Consider the following 21,769-nt stretch of genomic DNA (forward strand, 5'->3'; position numbering starts at 1 on the left):
CTTTGTGTACATATGGGTTTGGGATTTTCTTTATCCCAAATGTGGGTATTTTGAATGTTCAAAACACCTTCCCTGTTGAAGTGTGCTTTGTCAGTGATCAAAATTACACCCTTGGAAACTGAGTAAAATCCACACAATGGTGTAAAAACAAAGCACAGAAATTAACATGTGGCACAAAATCTTCGTGTACTTTCTGAGGGTGATATGGGTGGAGTTGCTGTTCAAACACAACATGCTAGACAGATGAGTGACACATGCAAGGCATATGCAATGGCTTGAGTACTTGTCAACGGGTTCTCTTTAACTTGATGAAGCAGTTCCTATTCCAACATGACAGTGTGCTGCCTTCTTAAAGCACCATCATTTTCTCTGTCGTTTGTGAATTTCCCTCTTTCCCACATCATTGTTCAACTGTGGAAAACATGGGATGAAATTGATTCACACAATTTGGAAAGTGCTCATGGTACAAACATTGAGCTTCTCTTCCATTACAGTGTATTTCACTGTAAATTAACAGCATATCAGTGTACTTTGTGAACTTGTACTTGGGCATCCTGTTACTGTGGTACTAGTCACCATAATGTCAACTGACGCATTGCAAGGAAGCATGAAAACAAGGCAGATGGAAACAAAGGACATCGTGTGACATCATGCTACCATAGCATTCATGAATGTAGGTAGCCTACCATAACAGGCACACTGCATAAGAGACATCTAGTGTCGAACTGAGTAGCTCTTGTTTTCCTTGTAACATGGGAATGAACCATTTCTGGACATGGGTTCTTACGTAAAATGTTATCTACTAAATCCACACTACAACCTCTAGAAGTGTGTCATTACCTGTGAAAGACCCTGCATGTTTATAACACTGTTCAACTAATTTTGAAGTACAAACAATATAATAGTCTAAATAGAGGTATGCACATTTGCAATACTAGGAAAGAATATGATTATCACCTGGAAAGACAAAACACCAAAAGAGCAGACAACAGCCTCTGTTACATGCAGATTGAATCCTATAATAGAGATCCAAAACATTAAAAAGCTCAAGCAGAAGCTGCTTTGAAATGGCTTTGAAAAGTTTCTTATAAAAAAATATTTTTGTAGTATTAAAGAATTCCTTTCAGAAGAGTAGAATACTTTCATTTCTACAAATAATATTTATATGTATCAGATACGAGCTACATAATTTTTCTACCTTTATTGTTTGTAATTTTTCACACAAAATTATGAGAGAAAGTGTAAAATATGGACACAATCCCAAAAAATCCTTGTATTTGTCCAAGCAGAATATAATAATTTGCACTCAGTGGTGATCAGTCACCCATTTTATTGCAAATTATAATGAAGTCATTCAAGGATTCACATATGGTACTGGGATCTGTAGCAGTTCTACCATTATCACTAGTTTCGAGGGACATAACAGACCAAACAGCTTTTGATTTTTTCCATAGTTGAAATGAATCTACTGTCTGTAGTAAACTCTGCTATTTTAACCACTTTTTTGTATGTGTATATGCTTACACATTTAAGCAATTTGGGTTTTCAATTAACTTTTGCATCCATATGCAGTTTGCTCTTGTTAATGCTAGACATTTTGATTCCTTTTGTTACCGTGATCTGTATTTGTGAGACTCATTCAAGTACTGTTACAAAAAGGAAGCATTCATTCAAATTACTCATGACTTTAGTTGAAAAGTTATTGCAGTTGTGATTGAAGAAGTATATTTGCTGACTGATTGCATGGCTGGACTTGGTTATTTTAATATATACCTCCACATTTTCTTGACTGAAGTTCCTACATCTTTTGGTTGTGCATGCTGAATTTAATTTTGATAATTATACAAAAAGAGCTTCCCGGTTTGAGACTCGTAAATTTCCGCTATAATTATAACTACACCATCATGTTGAAGCAGTTGCTGTTACTCCAGTACAATGGACAATATTTAGGCATAGCCCATTTGTGGCTCTCAGGTTGTCAGTCTCTGAGTAATGCTGTGCAGCATTACAAAACTGAAATGACAGTGCAGTATCAAAGACACCTTACGATGCCATTGCTACAAATATTAATACTTTTTAGTGTTTTGTTGTCATTGTCCAAAAATATCTCGGAAGTGACTACGAAACCAGATAAATTTGATGCTGCTCTATGGAGTGGCACATAAATTTAATTTGACTATGTTGGCTGGCAATTATACCAAGCCTTAAAAGTCATTAGATGCCTGTCAGAAGTTATTTTCAAATTTACTTTTGCAATATTTGTGTGGCATCAGACAATATAAAAGATTTCCCATTCACATGACATCCAGTGCCAAAGGAAGTAATGTTTCTTAATGTTGCTTAAACTGTATTTTTATTTGCTTGGTCGAAAAAATGGTCTCAAATTAACTGGTATGATAGTTTAAGGGTATAAGAACTTTTATTTCCAGCAGAGACTGACTAGTACTGCAATATTAATGATTGAAATTAGAGTGACACAGACACTGTACATGGTCACTGCTGAAATTATTCATAATTTTTTGTCCTTTGCTCTCATTATCTGGAAATATCCTTGAACTGATTATCAAACCAGAAGAATGCGACACTATTCTATGGAGTGGTACATATATTTAACTTAAAAACTGTATTTATTTAGAAGGAAATGGACTTATCATTAACATAAAAAGCTGCTGCATTATCTGTTTTGATGGCACCATACACATATCAAAGAAAAGGAACTGAAAATTATTTCCACAATAACAGAAAAAGGCACCTGCAAACTAACCAGAATTACAGTCTGATTCATTAAAAATCTAGAAATCATGATTTATACAAAAGTTTCTTACTTTTATATATTTGAGAAGCTCATAGTGGATGGCATAATGTTCCAAATATTTTAAAACCTTACTGTGATGCACGAAAGAATCACCTGATTCAGGGAATGGGTAGTCTGGAAATCCCATTATTTCCTTTGGCAAATTAGTTCTGAAATGAAACAGAGTACATAAATGTACATACAATTAGATTATGTAATACATTAATGAATATTGTTAATACACAATAAAATTGAAAGACAATTATGAAGCAATATGATATAAAATATCTAATGTGGATTATATTATAACAAAAACAATGCAACAGACTTCATTTTTAGATATTAGTTTTAAGAATTCCTGTGAAGATACTCCTCAGTGGAAGAGTTGGTTTCATCTCAAAATCAACTACATTTTCCACAGAAATTTCATGTGCCCAGGCAAGTCTTTGGAAAATGTGTACCTAAGTATTTGACTCCTTTATTAACTAATGTTCAACACTTGAAGTCTTAGTATATTTTTCTTATTCCTTCCATTTTATGATCATATTTTGTTCTGTTTCTTGACACAAGAAAAATATTGATAATAACAATGGTCATTAATGAGTGTATCTGTTGTGAAACAGTATCCAAAATATTAACCTTTTAAAGCAGGTTTTGGATGATGTCACCCACTGCGTTATACGCACAAAGTTGGCACTCGCCGTGGTGGCTGATGGGAGCGACCGTAAAGGCATTTCCCATTTACAGTCGCTCCCATCAGTCACTGCACCGAGTGTCAACTTTGTTTGTGGGAATAATACATACGACTCATTTTCCAGAAGACGAAAACCGAATTTCGGAAACCGTTTTTCGCTGTTAAGATTTGAAGTGGGTTGTTATCCCAGTTAAATAAGCCGTCTGGAAAACAGTTTATGATTTAATCAGCACAATCGCTATTTCTCTTCAAATAGACGAGGTGTAACACTTTCAGTCTAATATTTCTACTTATCCTTCACTGCACAGAAAGTCAAATGGTTCAAATGGCTATAAGCACTATGGGACTTAACATCTGAGGTCATTAGTCCCCTATACTTAGAACTACTTAAATCTAACTCACACATCCATGCCCGAGGCAGGATTCGAACCTGCGACCGTAGCAGCAGCGCGGTTCTGGACTGAGGCGCCTAGAACCGCTCGGCCACAAAGACCGGCACAAATAGTCAATCTGGCCGCAAATTTTTGAAAACAAACGACACCTCACAGCCCAAGCACTCTTCAAAACCGGTTGGTTTCACGTGGGAGCGAAAATCGATTGCACAACTGGAAAATCAACGACCAGATGCGGATTTTGAAGCGTTTACGTGACTGTCCATAAGGGGTATTGGGAAATCCGTTTACAAAAAGAGGTTTTGGGAGCCTCGTGTGATATAACACAATTTTAATATCTGCACCAGCGGACATCGATATGGACACAGTTGAGCTGGTGGGGGTCTTGCAGCAGACATGTGCAGCAATCCGTCACAGACTATGCATGCAGAACACAGTGTGGGCAAAATCGCTGACCCAGGTGCTTAAGCAAGTTCAAAACGATGTAGGTTGCTATAGTTATTCAGAATGAAATCCGTCTTCGGACTGAGAACCACTACAAGAGAATGTGGTCAGACTGAGGAGTTTTCAGCCCACGTTACTAGGAAATCCGTACATCCATGAAGTCCATACATCGGCTGGTAAATGCACTAAAAGTTTCAGAAGCGAAGTACGTGAAAGAGGACCACAACTGAGGAGCCATCTTACTTCTCCAGGCTTAGCTAAGACCGCTACTTAGAGAATGTCGTCGATGGAAAGCGGCATCCAGTCTCACGAATAACTCGGCAAGGCAAACTGGTTACTTGGCCATTGCAATTCAATGTAGCATGCATTATTACTTCACTGTGGGAGCATGAAAAGTGGTCACGGAAGGTACATTCGTGGATAGCCATGACAACTTCTTAATAACGTCATTAATTTTACTGACAGTGAGATCGAAAACGCTATGACAGTGCCGAGGGAGGAGGTGACGGTATTTGTAAGCAAGTGCTGACAGGCAAAAGTTAAGTACGTCAATGGTGTGGAAATTACAGAAGAAGGAGCATGATGCCAAGTGGAGCAGTATTCAAGGATCTACCCAAAAGCCGAACAAGTAAAATGTGCACAGTTCTTATTGATCATAAACGTGAAATGATAATTAAATGGACACCCTAGCTGCAAACAGGCGTTGATGTACTTCATTGGGGACATGTTGAAAATGTGTGCCCCAACCGGGACACGAACCCGGGATCTCCTGCTTACATGGCAGACGCTCTATCCATCTGAGCCACCGCGGGCACAGAGGATAGTGCGTCTGCAGGGACTTATCCCTTGCACGCTCCCCGTGAGATCCACATTCCCTACATGTCCACACCACTACATTTGTAGTGCACCTAATAGATGTGCGAACGCACACGCTATGCCCGAACTCGTACGGGACTTGGTAGATTAATCTGCCACAAGTAATGAGTATGATGGGCAAACATCTATTAGGCGCACTACGAATGTAGTGGTGTGGACATGTAGGGAATGTGGATCTAACGGGGAGCGTGCAAGGGATAAGTCCCTGCAGACGCACTATCCTCTGTGCCCGCGGTGGTTCAGATGGATAGAGCGTCGGCCATGTAAGCAGGAGATCCCGGGTTCGAGTCCCGGTCGGGGCACACATTTTCAACATGTCCCCAACGAAGTACATCAACGCCTGTTTGCAGCTAGGGTGTCCATTTAATTATCATTTCATTTCTAGCAAAGCTGCATGGTCATCCACGGTAACTGTTCTTACGGGAACAGATACTACCGTCATATATAGATCATAAACGTCTTATAGGACAGCAAATTTCTGTCCTTTTATGTACAATACAAGGAAATACAATGTTTGCAAATAATCCACAGCTTTTGTCACACTGAACTGATCTTCCTGGGTAGCAAAGATACTGTCAGAAAAACTAATCCATTTAGCGGATAAGATTTTAAAGAGCTTCAACAGTAAAATATTAATTGTTTGCCGACGAGAAACCATACATTTTTACGAAGATTTCTTACGAAGCAATGAAGCAACAGAAGTAAGGCGACCAGTAAATTGTTTAGACAGACCGTGTATTCACGCCCACAACACTGTGAATAAATATTTCAAAGTGACTGTGTGTGAAGGATTTGTCAAGCAGCAGTGCCAGTCAGTATTTCATTGTTGTGTACGCAGAGTTTCGATTCGTGTAATTTCTCATCTACGCCTCTAACAGCAAAACTTAGGATTGTTAACAGAAAAAAATCAAAAGTACATAGAGATAAGGAAAACCGAACTTTCGTCATTAATTAAGGAGCCTTTTCCTCGACAATCCATTAACCAAATTTTACAAGAAAATTGTTCACTTCCTACTGCCAACGTACGATCTAGGCCAGGGACAGGCAAGAATTTGACATGCAAGCAGTGCTCTTGCACGCGCGCATAGCTCTCTCGCCTGGTCGGAACACTTACCCACCATCACGCCACGCTGTCAGAGCGCAAGGAGACGAAATATGGGTAAACTACAAAAGCGCCGCATATAGATGGCACTCAATATGACTTGTTTTCATATTTCATTTTTCTCAACAACATGTATGATAAACTGAACAAATTTTCAACACTATTTTATTATGTTTGGGGCAATGAAGACATATAATTTTTATCTGGTACAGATCGATGGCATATGAACAGGCGCAAACAATGTCAAAGAATGTTGCCATGTAATCGAGACTTATTTAGTCTCATAATCGAAAACAGCCTTTCACTCACATCTGTTGACCGAAATAGTTTTTCACGTTTGTAACATCGTTCTGGAGACATTGGTACACTTCCTGCAGAAAACAACGTACACATTCAGGACAGCTTTAATGTAAAAGAATTTGTCTTTTAAACTGGATTTACATTGCTGGTCAATCAGTTCCATCTGTACTTGCACAGGAGCTCTTTTGTCTGACCTACCCCTCCAATTCTTTACGGCCATAATGAATTCTTCAAACCTCACGTTTTCTTTAATGCCAGGGAGCTTTGGGGAATGGACGGTGTTTTTTTTTCAGAATTTGTCCATTCCAAAATGGAATTTTCGTTTTAAATATTCAAGGATCTACCCCATCAAGTGAGAAATAAGTTGTTTTCTATGTTGCAATTTCTTACTGTGGGCAGTGAGCAATCAAGTCCACTTACAATGCGAGGTCAGTATTCCATCCTGAAAGTTCTGATTTTCGCTTTTTTCCTTTTTTCTTCATAAATTCAACAATAGCGGGTTTTCAATCGAAAAATCAATTCTTGCATGCTCTTTCACTAAACCAACGTACTTTGCAGTAATATATAAAGTCTCCATACTCTCCGTTCAATTCCATCAAAAACTGTTGCAACACACAGTGGAATAACGCGCGCGACTTCAGAAAACTTATTATTATTCGTACCACCAGTTTCATCGTGGCTGCAAATTTAGCACAAACTTCTTCTTGATGTACATAACAATGAATCCTGTCTGTTGATCTTTGTAATTTTTTTCTCTTTCATCATCAACTAAGTTTTTAAATTCTTTCAGCATGGTGTTGTAATGTCATCCCACAGGAAATTTGCAGTACCCGTCGATTATGCGACTACATAATATAAATTGAGAATTGTCATCCTCCTCTTTTGTCATTCCTGTTCATTTACAGAGGCTTTGTGCAAACAGCCACTGGACCTCTCAACTCTCTTTATACCACGAACAAACAGCGAAGGGCAAGGAGTGCTGAGACTACGATTCTGTCGAACTGAAGAATGCTGTGCTGACCGACGCAGTGCTAAATGAAATACGATACTGCAGTGCCTGTGTTGTTACGAAGAACGATGCACTTCAGACATACATACAAAGAGGAACGATGCAATGTTCCTTTGGACATGCATGCATGTTCGAAGCAACATTGCATCGTTCTTCTTAACAACACAGGCACTGCAATTTCGTATTTATATGCCGATACTGGACAGCGACATTCAATTAAAATGCCCTATGCAATGTTTCTGGCTTATTCAGCCATCACATTAGGCTCCAGGAAGCTATTACCAGGGCAGTGGAGATGCAAGACGCAGAGAGATGACGCAATGTGGGATGAGGTACCGGTGACAGATGTTAGATTCGGTACCATTCCCATGAGAAAGACCGCCTGCATGATGCTGCTGCTCTGTGATTGGGTGCTGTGTTCGGCGGTAGGGCGCCAAAACGTTAAACTTTAGTTGCTATTATTAATTAAACCTGTCATCCAAATTATTTCATTTTTTTAAATAAACATCTCTCAACAGCCAGCTATCAATCAGTCATTTCAAAATTATTAAAATCAAAGTATTACTACAGCAAAAGACTGACGATATTACTGCCGATGCACTTCGGTGGTGTTCGGGTCACGCCTTGCTGGCTTGGCGCGCGAAGTGTCTCGGGCAGTCCGGCTCTCCAGTTCTGATTGTTCCGGTAGACAGACGTGTTGTCTGTTATAGCAGTATTTGTTTCATGCAATTTTATTTACCGTCGCTAGGTACAGACATGTTGTCTGTAATAGTAGTACTTGATTCATGTGATTTTATTCTCCAGTTCTGACGGTTCCAGTAGACAGACATGTTGTCTGTGGCAGGATGTATTTCATGTTATTTTAGGCAGATATAATGACTGTGGAAAGATATGTTCAATACGTTGTGATCAAGAATAGTTTCTCGTGTCTATATCAATAAAAACGCGAGTGGCATCCCAAATGAGTTATAGTTTATTAGTAGCAGCAGTTCCTCGCGAAGTTAATTTCAGCCTCAAGAAAAAGAATCCACGACCTGCGTGTTGTTTTCTGCGCTGGGGACATCATCATCAAGAACACAGCAGGTTAGTGAAGTGTACTAGAACTTATGTATTCCACACAGGGCAGTGGAAACAACTAGGCACCTCACGTGTACTGCATGCACAGTAAAAATATGCTCAGTGACACGTCATCTGCAGTAATGCAGAGGAGGTAAAGAAGGATGAAAGTATTAACACTATCTCACTTTTATTCCTTTTTTCTTGCCGTATCTCCCCTGTATGGGAATTACATAATGTGTGTACATGTACAGTCATGATGGAAGAAAGACGACACATGGAACTTTGAGTCGGGCTGTGACACATGATGATGATGATGTTTGATATGTGGGACGCTCAACTGCGCTGACATCAGCGCCCATACAAAGTCCTAATTTTTAGAAAGTCCAATTTGTTACACAGTCCAGTCTCACCACTGTCACGAATGATGATGAAAATCCCCGACCCGGCCGCGAATAAAACCCAGAATCCCTTGATCCAGAGACAGCAATGCTAGCCACTGGACCACGAGCTGCGGACAAGAGCTGTGAGACATGTGCAGAGAGCCACAGTGGTTAAGGTGACCATTCACATGAAGCGGGAAATGCGGGTTCGAGTCCCGGTCAGGCACAAATTTTCATTGTTGTCATTCACTTGTACAGCTGGTTGTTGCTCGTATTCATAATTGCAAATATATTCCATGCTAAAGGCTATGTACTGAATATTTCCGAGAAGAACCGAGCCAAGCCGAGACAGGCCCAAGCTCAGGGGGAACTCGCACAGCACATGTTCAAGTGCAGTTTTGTGCACTGTGACTGACGTTGATCTAGATCTAAATCATATATGAGTGGTCTGGAACTTCGAAAAGAGTAACATCTGTAGTCATAACACGTCAAGCACCTGACTCTCTAACATGGAAAAATAACGGCTGATGCTTTTGCTGCATGTCTCAAGCCTTTCGCCGTTCGTTCCTTCAGTGACTTAGAAGTCAGTTTCGCTGCTTTTATATTCAAGAAGCTTTTAAGCTGGTCTAACAAGGCTGACTGCATCTCCTTCCAAAACTTACCACAACAGAAAAAATTGAGGTCAAAAGCAGGAATCGATGTGAGACCTCGGCATTATGAGCCAGAAACTTTAACCACTGGACCACACGAGTATTGGGACAAGGCCACTCTGCATTGTTGCCAGATGTATCCAAGATGGCAGGGATGATGTCATCCAAGATGGCGGTGTTTAGACTTGGAAACAGCACATGACATCATCCAAGATGTCGGCTGTGACGTCATTAAAGTTGGCGGATTTTTGCGGCAAGTTTGAATTTTGGCTGGAAAGTGCCACGCTCCCCTACCCCAGAAATATGGCAGCACGTTCAAATTCCAACAGGATAATGCATCACACCACAGTTATCTCTACTAAGCAAAGAAATTCGCGCGAATATAGCTCACTTGGCCTACCTTCGCTAACCAAAGCCACCCGACCCCCACTTCCTCCTATGAATTGACGCCAAGTTTGAATTTTGGCGATCAACAAAGGTCACTTGGGGTTTCACTGCTAAGCTAAGAAAATGGCGCGAACGAAAGGACACTTGTACTAATCCTCAGTCGCCCGACCGCCACCTCCTCATAAGGTTCATGGGAAAAAAGGACTTGGGCATAAGTCTTTATTTAAACAATTTCATGCAGGTGTGTTCACCATGAGGTCTGGACTCCAACTGACTTATTACACATCGCCACCGCCAGAGGGCGCTACTGTGACGTCAAGTGATGATGCAAGTACAGTTATCCAATATGGCATCAAACAGTGTGTTCACCACGAGGTCTGGGAGCTACTACTCAGTACCACCAGCAGAGGGCGCTGTTGTCCATTTCGTGATGTAATCCAAGATGGTGGGGGAAATGGCGTGAAAACGACTCTGAACACAACCTTTATTTTGCCGGCAGTGTCTCCACCATGAGATCTAGACTCCAATTGACATAGTGCATAATACTGCCACCAGTGGATGCCATCATCCATCCTGTGACGTAATCCAAGGTGGTTGGGGGCAAATGGTGGGAAAACGACTCTGGACACAAGTCTTTATTTTGCAGGGAGCCTCTCCACCACTTGATCTAGAGTCCAACTGACCTAGTGCACAGTATTGCCACCAGATGCTGTGTCTTGCCTCATGTGATGTAACCCAAGATGGTAGTCTGGAGGGGGAAAATGGAGCGAAAATGACTCAGCCTGCTCTGGGCTGCTGTATAGAGTAAGGAAGGAGTGCACTCTATTTATTTTGACATAATTTAATTAGGGATGGAGTATATTTATCACACTGACACAAAACACACGCTCTGACATGCTTGGGACCATCTCACACAGCAGACAGACCTGTAAACTACTTCTAAATAACGCTCTCCAGACACGCGAACAACTCCTAATTTACCGAAATAATTTCAGTACACACTTGCAGACTTCTCCTAAATAGTGCAGCACAGTGATGTGTAGACATGCTCAGTAATCGTACTCTGTCCAAATAATGCATAGCACAGCCTACAGATTTGCTCGCAAAATAATGTAATCAACACGTGCAAACACCTTCCTCCACCTCCTGTCCAGCTGAGTGCACAGGAAACCCCAACAAAGTGACGCGACCATTAGCTGTCAAGCCACGCACAGGCCCCTGCTCGGGTCCCGCAAGCATGAGATGGCGACATTTCATTCATACTTGGTACCTGAGAAATTCCTATCTAAATAAGTGTTCACCTAGACACCACGGCCAACATGCAGACGCAGGATGGCAGCCGCGTGCCGCCGGCGAATGCAAGTGCAAGTTGCCTGCCTGTGTTTTCGGTTATACAGTCACGGTTATACTGACATCACAGAATTCCAAGGCCCGCTCACACGAGACACCTCCGAGCAGCACATGTCTTTACCGCTGATGACAGAATAGCACAGGGCGCATTGCTTCTAGCATGACACGACACACGCGTTTAACCATACTAAACTACCAAGTGTGGCTATAGCCTCGCCGCAAAATGTCTGCGTGGTGACTCGCAATCTAAAATGTTCTCAATGTTATTGTTACTTCATATGGCTTTGTAAAAAAAATATGACCCAAGTCTGCCTCTCGGGAAAAAAAAAAATGGTTCAAATGGCTCTGAGCACTATGGGACTCAACTGCTGTGGTCATAAGTCCCCTAGAACTTAGAACTACTTAAACCTAACTAACCTAAGGACATCACACACATCCATGCCCGAGGCAGGATTCGAACCTGCGGCCGTAGCGGTCGTGCGGTTCCAGACTGCAGCGCCTTTAACCGCTCGGCCACTCCGGCCGGCTCTCTCGGGAATTGTATAGTGTCCCAGAAAGAGTTAACCTTGCTTTCTAGATCTCTCAGCTTGTATGCACGGAAATTCGTACCCTAACAGACTGTGTTTACGAAAATTACGCCGAATGCACTCATCCCAGCACTCCTAACGTGATACCCTTCCTGCTCTCAACATACGCAAACGTTCCCTCCGCTACGTACAGGCTCCTATATCCCAGCACAAACGAAGTGAATGAATCGAGCATTCTGATTGGCTCTTATCGAATTTACCCGCTGAATTACTGATGCCGCCGTTAGCGAAACACCATCCACCTTTTCTTTCTGGGGATTTCAGAGGTAAAAATATTTTTCACAGACCGCTAAATTGCATTGACAGTTAAACCCGTAAAGTTGTCTACAGATTATCAACTACATACGAGAATCATAAGAATATTGGAAGCCAGGAAGATATTTACCAGCATAACCACAATTAAATATTATGACTGTTGCTACAGTCTGACACCGATCAATGTACAGTTAATGTCTCCTGTATATAACTGTGCTTCTGGCACGAATCTCAATACCTATAGAGCATATAATTTTCCACGTAAGAAATCTCTCTCATACCCTAGCCGTTATCGATTTGCTCAATCTATACGCCCCTCACGATAGGACACACAGTCATCCTCTCTAGTCATGCCATAATGTAAACAATAATAACTTTACAATGCTATATGTACACATTTTACAAAACATAAGCCACAGTAACTTTACAATACAATATACACACATTTTACACAAACAGTGCAGTTATCTTTTATATCTGTACAGCACCTGGAAAAATTATGGTATGCCTTCACTCACACCGGCTATATGTCACGATTCTCCTCAGTCCTAGGGAAGCACAGTCAGCCTTTTCTTTCTTTCTGCAGACGCTACATTCAGTGGTAATAAACTACTTCACACTGATCACCATATTGCACTGACAACTAAACCTCCCAAAGTGCCATACATATCGTCAAATACGGGAAGACTCTTACTCATTTGCACTGTTATTCCACCGAGGACAGGAGCTTCAATATTAGTCTGCAAAACTGATCTCCTACCAGGGAATATATCACTGCCTACCGTGCCGATGTAGTAAACATACAATTCATATCCCCCGCCATACAAAATCATCCCTTTTACATCATTCGTACATATACCCTGAAGACAGACAGCACCGTATATATACTCCTCTTAGCACTAGGGCAACTAAATAAAGGCACGAAATGTGCAGAAGCAGTCAACTGAACAATTTACATGGGAGGGAATAACAGTCCAGCGCAAATGCACCTGCATACACAATCTTCTCAAATTTCCACATGATCACAAAAGCAACCCAACACATACTAAGTATTAGTTCGCTATTCGGTCGTCTAGAGGATGGTAAAGTTAACTCAGATACATTCCTTCACTCCAAAAGGCCTATGCATTTGGATGGCTGCTGTCGTTAGCGTGAAAGGAGAATCATTCCCACCACAGGCTATCTATAAACGGAATCATTCCAGAAAACCACTCACATATATGTTTTATCATTATACTTACAATCAAATGTTACGATCGCGGTCTCAATTGAATGGCATTCGACAATGAGCGAAGTATCAGAAATATACCCTGTTGTCGGCAGTGGCTCTGGAAATAGAAATATCACTACCTTTCTTATGACTTGACATACTCTTCCCTTTGCTACCACAGTATTCAAAGACAAATGCATACCCTCCGTACGACAGGATATAGTCATTTCCTTTCCACAAACACATACTTTATAAAACCTGATGCTCAAATGCGAACATATGATGCATGCCTTACTACTAAGTATAATACTCCGTCAATAACTGAGTGCCTACGATACGAAATATTAATGACCGAAAATCAAATTTGGGTGTGCATGCTTCTTAGGTTTTTCTTGCAAGTCCTACCACTGTGTCCTAGAAAGAGAGACGTTAAAGAAAGATGATCAAATTTGGGTGTGCATGCCTCTTAGGTTTTTCTTGCAAGTCCTACCACTGTGTCCCAGAAAGAGAGACGTTAAAGAAAGATGTTAAAGAAAAAACCGATCGCAGCAACTACTGCATGTTACTGTCACAAGCGGACTTGGTTCTACAGGTGCACACAGAACGAGAGGTTATGTCATGATCGCATGGACAGATCTGACATAAAATCGATAGAATTGCGAAAAAATGATGGGGGAATAGGTATAAATTGATTGAATATACACTGAAATGCAGGGAAATTGAGGAAGTACATGCATATCTTCTGATTCGCGCCGAACATTTTATACATGGGAACAAGTATGTCGACATCGAAATGAAGGGAATCAGGGAGGCAGTCAATTTTTTCCCATTGAGGCAGCATTATACTGTACGTCTATTGAGGTACCAGTGATACACGCGAGTTGACTACTGTATTTGATGCTTTCAGGAGGACGGAGAACCATTCACCTCTAAACTTACTTGTATCTGCGTTAAAGGATAACAGAGAGTGGACTGGGTGATCGACTGAGACAGAGCTGTAACTAGGTACGATTTAATGGTTGACTGATTCATTCTAGAGAAGGAGAAGTTGGTACAGGTCAATTTTTTTCCAGTGTTCTGTCCGGATGCATCAGTCGCGTGACATAGCCTGTGTTCTACTCGTATACAGCCATGTGTTCGGTATGTGTTTTAAAGCACTGTCTACTTGCTATCGTTAACGGTAAACCTGTCGGTCATCAGAGGACTTCCATCTCATGCGTGATTAAACTTGACACATTCCTCTAAACGAACTTTGATTTGTGTGATCCCCCCTATCGCATCTTGGGTGTAAAATCGAGGCTTCAGCGTCATAACTAAGTTAGGGGTAGTAGCTTGTGAGGCGCTGCAATCCCTGTATATACATTTGCCCGATAGATGTGCTGTTTACAGAGTTAGTGATGGAATGACTTGTAATTTTCACATGTTGGACGCTGCTGCTATGCGTTTATCTATTTCCTTGTAGGAAGCATGCCCCGCTACTAACGATAATTTTATACAGGCCTGACGCAGGCATAGTATAATTACTGAACCGTGATTGGACGTGAAGAGTGGACACTATACGTCTCCGCGAAGCTATATTGTGCTCGTATCACACAGAGCACGTGTTTTATGGAAGTTTTTTGTTTTTCGTTTTACGGTTCGATAAGCTAGTTCATCGTAGAGAAACTGGGAAGAAGGATGTATGTCACGCACTTGAAATATATTTCTCACAATGCAATATTAACAATGCTACATTCTATACGACTGATAGGCTGGAAATGCAGGCGATCTAATATTATAGGCTCGTTTTATGTACAGAACTTTGTAGCCTTAGGAGTGCATGTTTTTATGTTCTCTTTCTTGCCAATACCTTCCAGGTACCGATCCTAGACTCTAGAACAATACTTTAGAGTTGTTAGCTTGGTTGATACACGTAAAAATGCGTCGAACTCCATCCATCTGGAGCTCGACAGCGTATAAAAATTATTCCTTTCTTGTTCTTCTTAACTGTCTACTATTACATCACGGCACTTTGGAATCTGTTACTATACATCGATAAGGAGTGCTAATCTCCTCGACATGGTCGCATCTCGAGAAATCTACTGCACTTGGGCAGATTAGGAATCGGAAAGCTCTATTCATTCACGAGACGTGGAGTGTAGCAGTCTTCTTCTTCTGAGCGGTTGCAGATTAATTCAGTAACAGTGCTGCAGGGCAGGTTGGTCAATGACAGTGTGAGAATGGTCTTTCACTCTCTAATTTTACCCTAAGACAGCGCGAATGCTCTGTGACTCCCATACGCAGAGATATGGATCGTAAATTAATCACTATGCTCGAGGTGTCAGAAATATGTAGAGCGCTGTCTGGTATGCTTTGATGATTGATGTGTTCGAGTGTTAACACTGAATGGACGTACTGAGCAGTCATCTATGCATGTTTGTAATGATACTCGCAAAGTAGAGAGGGGAAGGTTTAGCAATGATACTGAAACTGGGGAGACACGCTGCCACATCACTGGCCGGTGTTGCCGGTGTTGGAGTTACTGTGAAATTGCTAAAATTCTTCGCGCTATCAACTATGTTGCTTATTTTTACAGTACATCGGCGGTGTCTTTTCCATCCCATGCGTGCTTTGGTGCGCTGTTGGTTACCACATAGTGATTGACTGACAACGTTTGTTTGAGTTGGGGGATGAGTTTTGTTTATGGGTGACAACTTCTGCGGGTTGCTAGCAGTGAAACAGTGATCGCGTACATGAGTGCAATATGAGGAATCAGTCGAAAGTGAATGCCGAGAAATCAGCTATTCCGTCAGTGTGAGAGATGAGTCTAAATGTAGAGCTTGTGAATCACCTTCGGACTGTAGTTTGTAAACCTATGCCAACGCTGTAAAACTCTTCCAGTTTGCTTATGTTGTGACTGTTTTTTATTTAAAATCAACCGATGTGTGGCATGTTATGCTCTCTGCCATAAGAATATGATTTACACCATGCAACATCTAGTTTCCTGCGAAAGGCCATGGATCAGAACTTCTTAATGTCAGTTTAGAACCTGGCACAGGCCTCGAAGTCGTGGCAGAAAAACGAAATGTTTGGCATTGTACAAAAGCGTGTTAGAAAACAGTGTTTGAAGCAGGAGCAGAGGAAGCATCTCATGCAATTTAGTATGCTCCATGGGATATGATCATTCGCTTAGAGTATAGGTGATCAAACTTTAAAGTGGCCTCTGCCATGTCTGTATATTTAATAGGATCGTGTGTTACAGGAAGCAGCAGTAGCAGCAGCAGTTTGATATGTAAATTCGGTGAGGGATGGTGTATACGGTTAGGAATACTTTGATGGCTGCACGCTACACTATTCTGGGAAGTATTGAGAAATCTGCTTCTCTTCCCTACGATGGAGGCCGACCGCAGCTTTGCGTCATTGCGCCCGCATGGGTGTCTAGGTGAGTTCTAATTCGTATGAGCTTTTATAGTTCATAATTTTTCTCTGTTGGGGGTCAGACAATAACTATGATATTATGTTGGGCTGACTGATTTGAATGGACGCGGATCTGTAGTACTTGTATATAGTTTGAGGATGTACCACATTGCGCACATTTCAGCCGAATGGTCAAAACATGGTCCTGCTGCAGTAATTCATGTCGTTCTGTTTCTACATGGGTTACAGAAGGTGTTGGATATGTCTTCCTCCGACTTCTGCTCAGTTCTGACTTAAATTGGACCGATCACATATGGAAAGCTCTAGAAATGGGATCAGTTGCAAGATGCGTAGGGAGTGACTAAAACAATGTTGTAATTTAATTGTAGCTGTTAGGCTCAGGAAAGGTGACTCGTTTCGAGATATAGGAGTGCGAGAAATATGATTCAAAAATGGTTCAAATGGCTCTGAGCACTATGGGACTCAACTGCTGTGGTCATCAGTCCCCTAGAACTTAGAACTACTTAAACCTAACTAACCTAAGGACATCACACACATCCATGCCCGAGGCAGGATTCGAACCTGCGACCGTAGCAGTCGCGCGGTTCCGGACTGCGCGCCTAGAACCGCTAGACCACTGCGGCCGGCAAATATGATTCACTGGTAGGTGTGATCCGATGCAAGTATGTGCTTGAATGGAGAGACTTTATTCCAAATCATTGACATCATTTCTAGCGGATAGCGGAACACTAGATATCTGAGAAGCTAGTGGACATTTTTCTTCTTACGACCTCAATCGACACATCATCCACTATTACTGTTTGTGTTCCTTCTCTATCAGTCAGCGCCTGTAACTCAGTCGATATACCGCAGAACCTCTGATCTGGTATTGAGAGAGAATGCGCTACAAATACTACAGGATTATCTAGCTGGGGCGGTGTGAGGGAGTCGCAAATACTGCTTACATGCCACATTCCTTAGCCAAATCACTTTCAAAGTATAATATTATGGGGTAAATACATGTCTTCTTGTAATCCCCTAGTCTGGAGATGTGCGTAGAAAAGCGAGCAAACAAGGAAGCATAGAGAGAAACGCGTTTGTGGCGAGATGAAACGATCCCGAATTTGTAAAACAGTTCTGAGGTGCTGGGGGCACCCGTCGGGAATAGATGTCCTGGTGCTGAGAGGAGGATATATACGGTGCTGTCCGTCTTTGGAGTATATGTACGAATAATGTAAAAGGGATGATTTTGTGTCGTGGAGGATATGAATTGTATGTTTACTACATCGACACAGTAGGCGGTGATACATTGCCTGGTTGGAGATCAGTTTCGCACACTAATATTGAGCTCCTGTCCTCGGTGGGATAACAGTGTAAATGAGTAAGAGTCTTCCCTTATTTGACGATATGTATGGCACTTTGGGAGGTTTAGTTGTCGGTGCAATATTGTGATCAGTGTAAAATAGTTTATTATCGCTGACCGTCGCGTCTGTAGAAAGAAAGAAAAGGCTGACTGTGATTCCCTAGGATTGGGGAGTATCGTGGCATATAGCCAGTGTGAGTGTAGGCATACCATAATTTTTTCCGGTGCTGTACAGATATAAAAGATAACTGCACTGTTAGTGTAAAATGTGTATATATTGTATTGTAAAATTACTGTGACTTACGTTTGTAAAATGTGTACATATTGCATTGTGAAGTTATTATTGTTTATGTTATGGCAAGACTAGAGAGGGTGACTGTGTGTCCTATCGTAGCATCCATCATAAAATCCATAAAATCTAAGTATTTCAGTGGGTATGATAACATATGAACAAAGTTGATCTAAGAGTGATCATGGGAGTTGAGTTCTATCTTAAATTATTTGTGTAATCAATCTCTTATCAGTGGAAAACTTCCAGACTGCCTAAAATATGCTGAAGTTAAGCCTCTTTACAAGAAAGGGGATAAAGAGATACCATCAAACTATCGACCAATTTTACTTCTGCCGGTTTTATCAAAAATATTTGAAAAGGTTGTGCTCAAGCGTCTCCTTAAACATCTAACTACAAATAATATATTGACCAAGTCACAGTTTGCATTTCTTAAGGGTTCTGACGTAGAGAAAGCTATTTACACTTACAGTGAGAATGTACTTAATACATTAGACAATAAATTAGAGGCTACTGGCATTTTGTGTGACATGTCAAAAGCTTTTGACTGTTTGAATCACAACATTCTCTTAAGTAAATTAGAATATTATGGTGTCATGGCAATGCTGCAAAATGCTTTGAGCCTTATCTATCTAACAGGAAACAAAGGGTGTCGTTACGAAATACCCGTGCAGTAAGCAGTCAGTCTTCATCTGACTGGAAATTAATCACATGTGGTGTTCCTCAAGGTTCCATTTTGCGTCCATTACTTGTGTACATTAATGACCTCTCATCTGTTACATTGCCAGATGCTGAGTTTGTTTTGTTTGCAGCTGATATAAACATTGCAATAATTAGCAAGTCAAGAACAAATTCAGAAATTGATGCTAATCAAATTTTCATTGTCATTAAACTTTGAGAATGTCCACTATATGCAACTCAGAACCTGTAAGATATTTCCTTCCAGCATGAGTATAACATATGAAGACATGCAGATCAAAGAGGTTGGCAGTGTTAAACTTCTGGGATTACAGCTCAATAATAAATCCAGTTGGGAAGGGCATACCACAGAATTGCTTAAGCGGCTAAACAAGTCTGTATTTGCCATGAGAATGATGTCAGATGTAGGAGAAGTAAATTAAAAGAAACTTGCATACTTTGCTTACTTTCATTCTATTATGTTGTTGTTGTTGATGTTGTTGTTGTTGATGTTGTTGTTGTTATGGTGGTGGTGGTGGTGGTCTTCAGTCCAGCGACTGGTATGATGCAGCTCTCCATGCTACCCTATACTGTGCAAGCTTCTTCATCTCCCAGTACCTACTGCAACCTACATCCTTCTGAATCTGCTCAGTGTATTCATCTCTTGGTCTCCCTCTACGATTTTTACCCTCCACGCTGCCCTACAATACCAAATTGGTGATCCCTTGATGCCTCAGAACATGTCCTACTAACCGGTCCCTTCTTTTTGTCAAGTTGTGCCACAAACTCCTCTTCTACCCAATTCTATTCAATACCTCCTCATTCGTTATGTGATCTAGCCATCTAATCTTCAGCAATCTTCTGTAGCACCACTTTCGAAAGCTTTTATTCTCTTCTGTCTATGTTTCACTTCCATAAATGGCTACACTCCATACAAATACTTTCAGAAACGACTTCCTGACACTTAAATCTATACTCGATGTTAACAAATTTCTCTTCTTCAGAAACGCTTTCCTTGCCAGCCCACTTTTCATATCCTCTCTACTTCGACCATCATCAGTTATTTTACTCCCCAAATGGCAAAACTCATCTTCTACTTAAGTGTTTCATTTCCTAATCTAATTCCCTCAGCATCACCTGACCTAATTCGACTACATTCCATTATCCTCGTTTTGCTTTTGTTGATGTTCATCTTATATCCTCCTTTCAAGACACTGTCCATTCCGTTCAACTGCTCTTCCAAGTCTTTTGCTGTCTCTGACAGAATTACACTGTCATCGGCGAACTTCAAAGTTTTTTATTTCTTCTCTATGGATTTTAAATCCTACTCCGAATTTTTCTTTTGTTTCCTTTACTGCTTGCTCAATATACAGATTGAACAACATTGGAGATGGACTACAACCCTGTCTCACTCCCTTCCCAACCACTGCTTCCCTTTCATGCACATCGGCTATTATAACTGGCTTCTGGTTTCTGTACAAATTGTAAATAGCCTTTCGCTCCTTGTATTTTACCCCTGCCACCTTCAGAATTTGAAAGAGAGTATTCCAGTCAACATTGTCAAAAGCTTTCTCTAAGTCTACAAATGCTAGAAACGTAGGTTTGCCATTCCTTAATCTATCTTCTAAGATAAGTTGTAGGGTCAGTACTGCCTCACGTGGTCCAATATTTCAACAGAATCCAAACTGATCTTCCCAGAGGTCGGCTTCTACCAGTTTTTCCATTCGTCTGTAAAGAATTCGAGGTAATATTTTGCAGTCGTAACTTATTAAATTGATAGTTCGGAAAGCTTCACATCTGTCAACGCCTGCTTTCTTTGGGATTGGAATTATTATATTATTCTTGAAGTCTGATGGTATTTCGCCTGTCTCATACGTCTTGCTCACCAGATGGTAGAGTTTTCTTAGGGCTGGCTCTTCCACGACTGTCAGTGGTTCTAATGGAATGTTGTCTACTCCTGGGGCCTTGTTTCGACTTAGATCTTTCAGTGCTCCGTCAAACTCTTCACGCAGTATCATATCTCCCATTTCTTCTTCGTCTACATCCTCTTCCATTTCCATAATATTGTCCTCAAGTACATCGCCCTTGTATAGACACTCTATATAGTCCTTCCACCTTTCTGCTTTGCCTTCGTTGCTTAGAACTGGGTTTCCATCTGAGCTCTTGATATTCATACAAGTGGTTCTTTTTTCTCCAAAGGTCTCTCTACTTCTCTAGTAGTCAGTACCTATCTTACCATAATGAGATATGCCTCTACATTCTTACATTTGTCCTCTAGTCATCACTGCTTAGCCATTTGCACTTCCTGTCGATCTCATTTTTGAGACGTTTGTATTCCTCTTTGCCTGTTTCATTTGCTGCATTTTTATATTTTCTCATTTCATCAATAAAATTCAATATATCTTCTGTTACCCAAGGGTTTCTTCTAGCACTCGTCTTTTTACCTACTTGATCCTCTGCTGCCTTCATTATTTCATCCCTCAAAGCTACCCATTCTTCTTCTACTGTATTTATTTCCTCCACTCCTGTCAATCGTTCCCTAATGCTTTCCCCC

General features: G+C 41.0%; 1 protein-coding gene across 4 annotated transcripts in view; it reads right to left on the reverse strand.

Annotated features, from left to right (window-relative positions):
- LOC126248339 (uncharacterized) overlaps positions 1 to 21,769 on the reverse strand; it is a 248,644-nt gene that overhangs the window by 104,646 nt on the left and 122,229 nt on the right. For all 4 annotated transcript variants that reach the window (XM_049949237.1, XM_049949238.1, XM_049949236.1 and 1 more), the window contains one exon: positions 2,826 to 2,964. In XM_049949237.1, the coding sequence (XP_049805194.1) occupies positions 2,826 to 2,964 (139 nt within the window). The remainder of the gene's footprint in view (positions 1 to 2,825; positions 2,965 to 21,769) is intronic.

Source organism: Schistocerca nitens, chromosome 3 (genome assembly GCF_023898315.1).
Source record: "Schistocerca nitens isolate TAMUIC-IGC-003100 chromosome 3, iqSchNite1.1, whole genome shotgun sequence".
NCBI classification, from domain to species: Eukaryota; Metazoa; Arthropoda; class Insecta; order Orthoptera; family Acrididae; genus Schistocerca; species Schistocerca nitens.